At 54.3% G+C, this 751-nt stretch overlaps 1 protein-coding gene across 2 annotated transcripts in view; it reads left to right on the forward strand.

Annotated features, from left to right (window-relative positions):
- Window positions 1–751, forward strand: part of LOC119585768 (low-density lipoprotein receptor-related protein 4-like) — a 4,196-nt gene that overhangs the window by 2,873 nt on the left and 572 nt on the right. For both annotated transcript variants that reach the window (XM_037934480.1, XM_037934481.1), the window contains 2 exons: window positions 36–308; window positions 530–669. In XM_037934480.1, the coding sequence (XP_037790408.1) occupies window positions 36–308; window positions 530–669 (413 nt within the window). The remainder of the gene's footprint in view (window positions 1–35; window positions 309–529; window positions 670–751) is intronic.

The raw sequence follows: 751 nt of genomic DNA on the forward strand, positions 1-751 counted from the left end.
GGAACGACTCTAGCATTTCCTTCATTTTGCAACAGCAAGCACCGACTCATCGTACTCCCCGACCACCGACTTCCCCCAGACCACCCCCTCCTTCCCGACCACCGACTTCCCCCAGACCACCCCCTCCCCCCCGGCCGAATGCCCCTCCCCATTCGACGCGGTGGGCGGCAAGTGCATCCTGGTGGACATCTTCGAGTCGGTGACGTGGGCGGAGGCCAGGTACCTGTGCGAGAAGTTCGAGGCCGACCTGGTCACGCTCGAGTCGCTGGGTTTCTACGCGGAGCTGCTGGACTTCTTGAACTTTAAAGGTCAGGGTTCGTGGAAGGTCAATGAAGATGCAGCGGAGTGACACAAGAGGCCGGGGAAACATCTTTTGATTACTCTGAAGGGCCTCGGGAATCAAGCGTGCTTGCTGGGATGGTTCAGGGAGCATGGTGGAGGGAGCTTGGAATGAGAAAGGAATATAAAAAGGGGGAGACAAAATGAGAGGAAGAAGAAAGACGAAGATAATTAAACACTTTCACAACAGGTCTGGCTGGACACGATTACTGGGTGGGCGCCAACGACACCGAGACGGAGGGAGAATGGGCGTGGCTGAATGGGACGCCCGTGAGAATGGGCACGCCTCTGTGGGCGCTGTACCGTTACAGTAGCAATGACTATGAGCAGGTAAGATAGTATTAATGATGGCATGAAGAGAACTATGAGACATGGCGGATATAAATAAAATATCCTGCTGTTCCTTATGTAA

This window comes from Penaeus monodon, chromosome 20 (genome assembly GCF_015228065.2).
Source record: "Penaeus monodon isolate SGIC_2016 chromosome 20, NSTDA_Pmon_1, whole genome shotgun sequence".
NCBI classification, from domain to species: Eukaryota; Metazoa; Arthropoda; class Malacostraca; order Decapoda; family Penaeidae; genus Penaeus; species Penaeus monodon.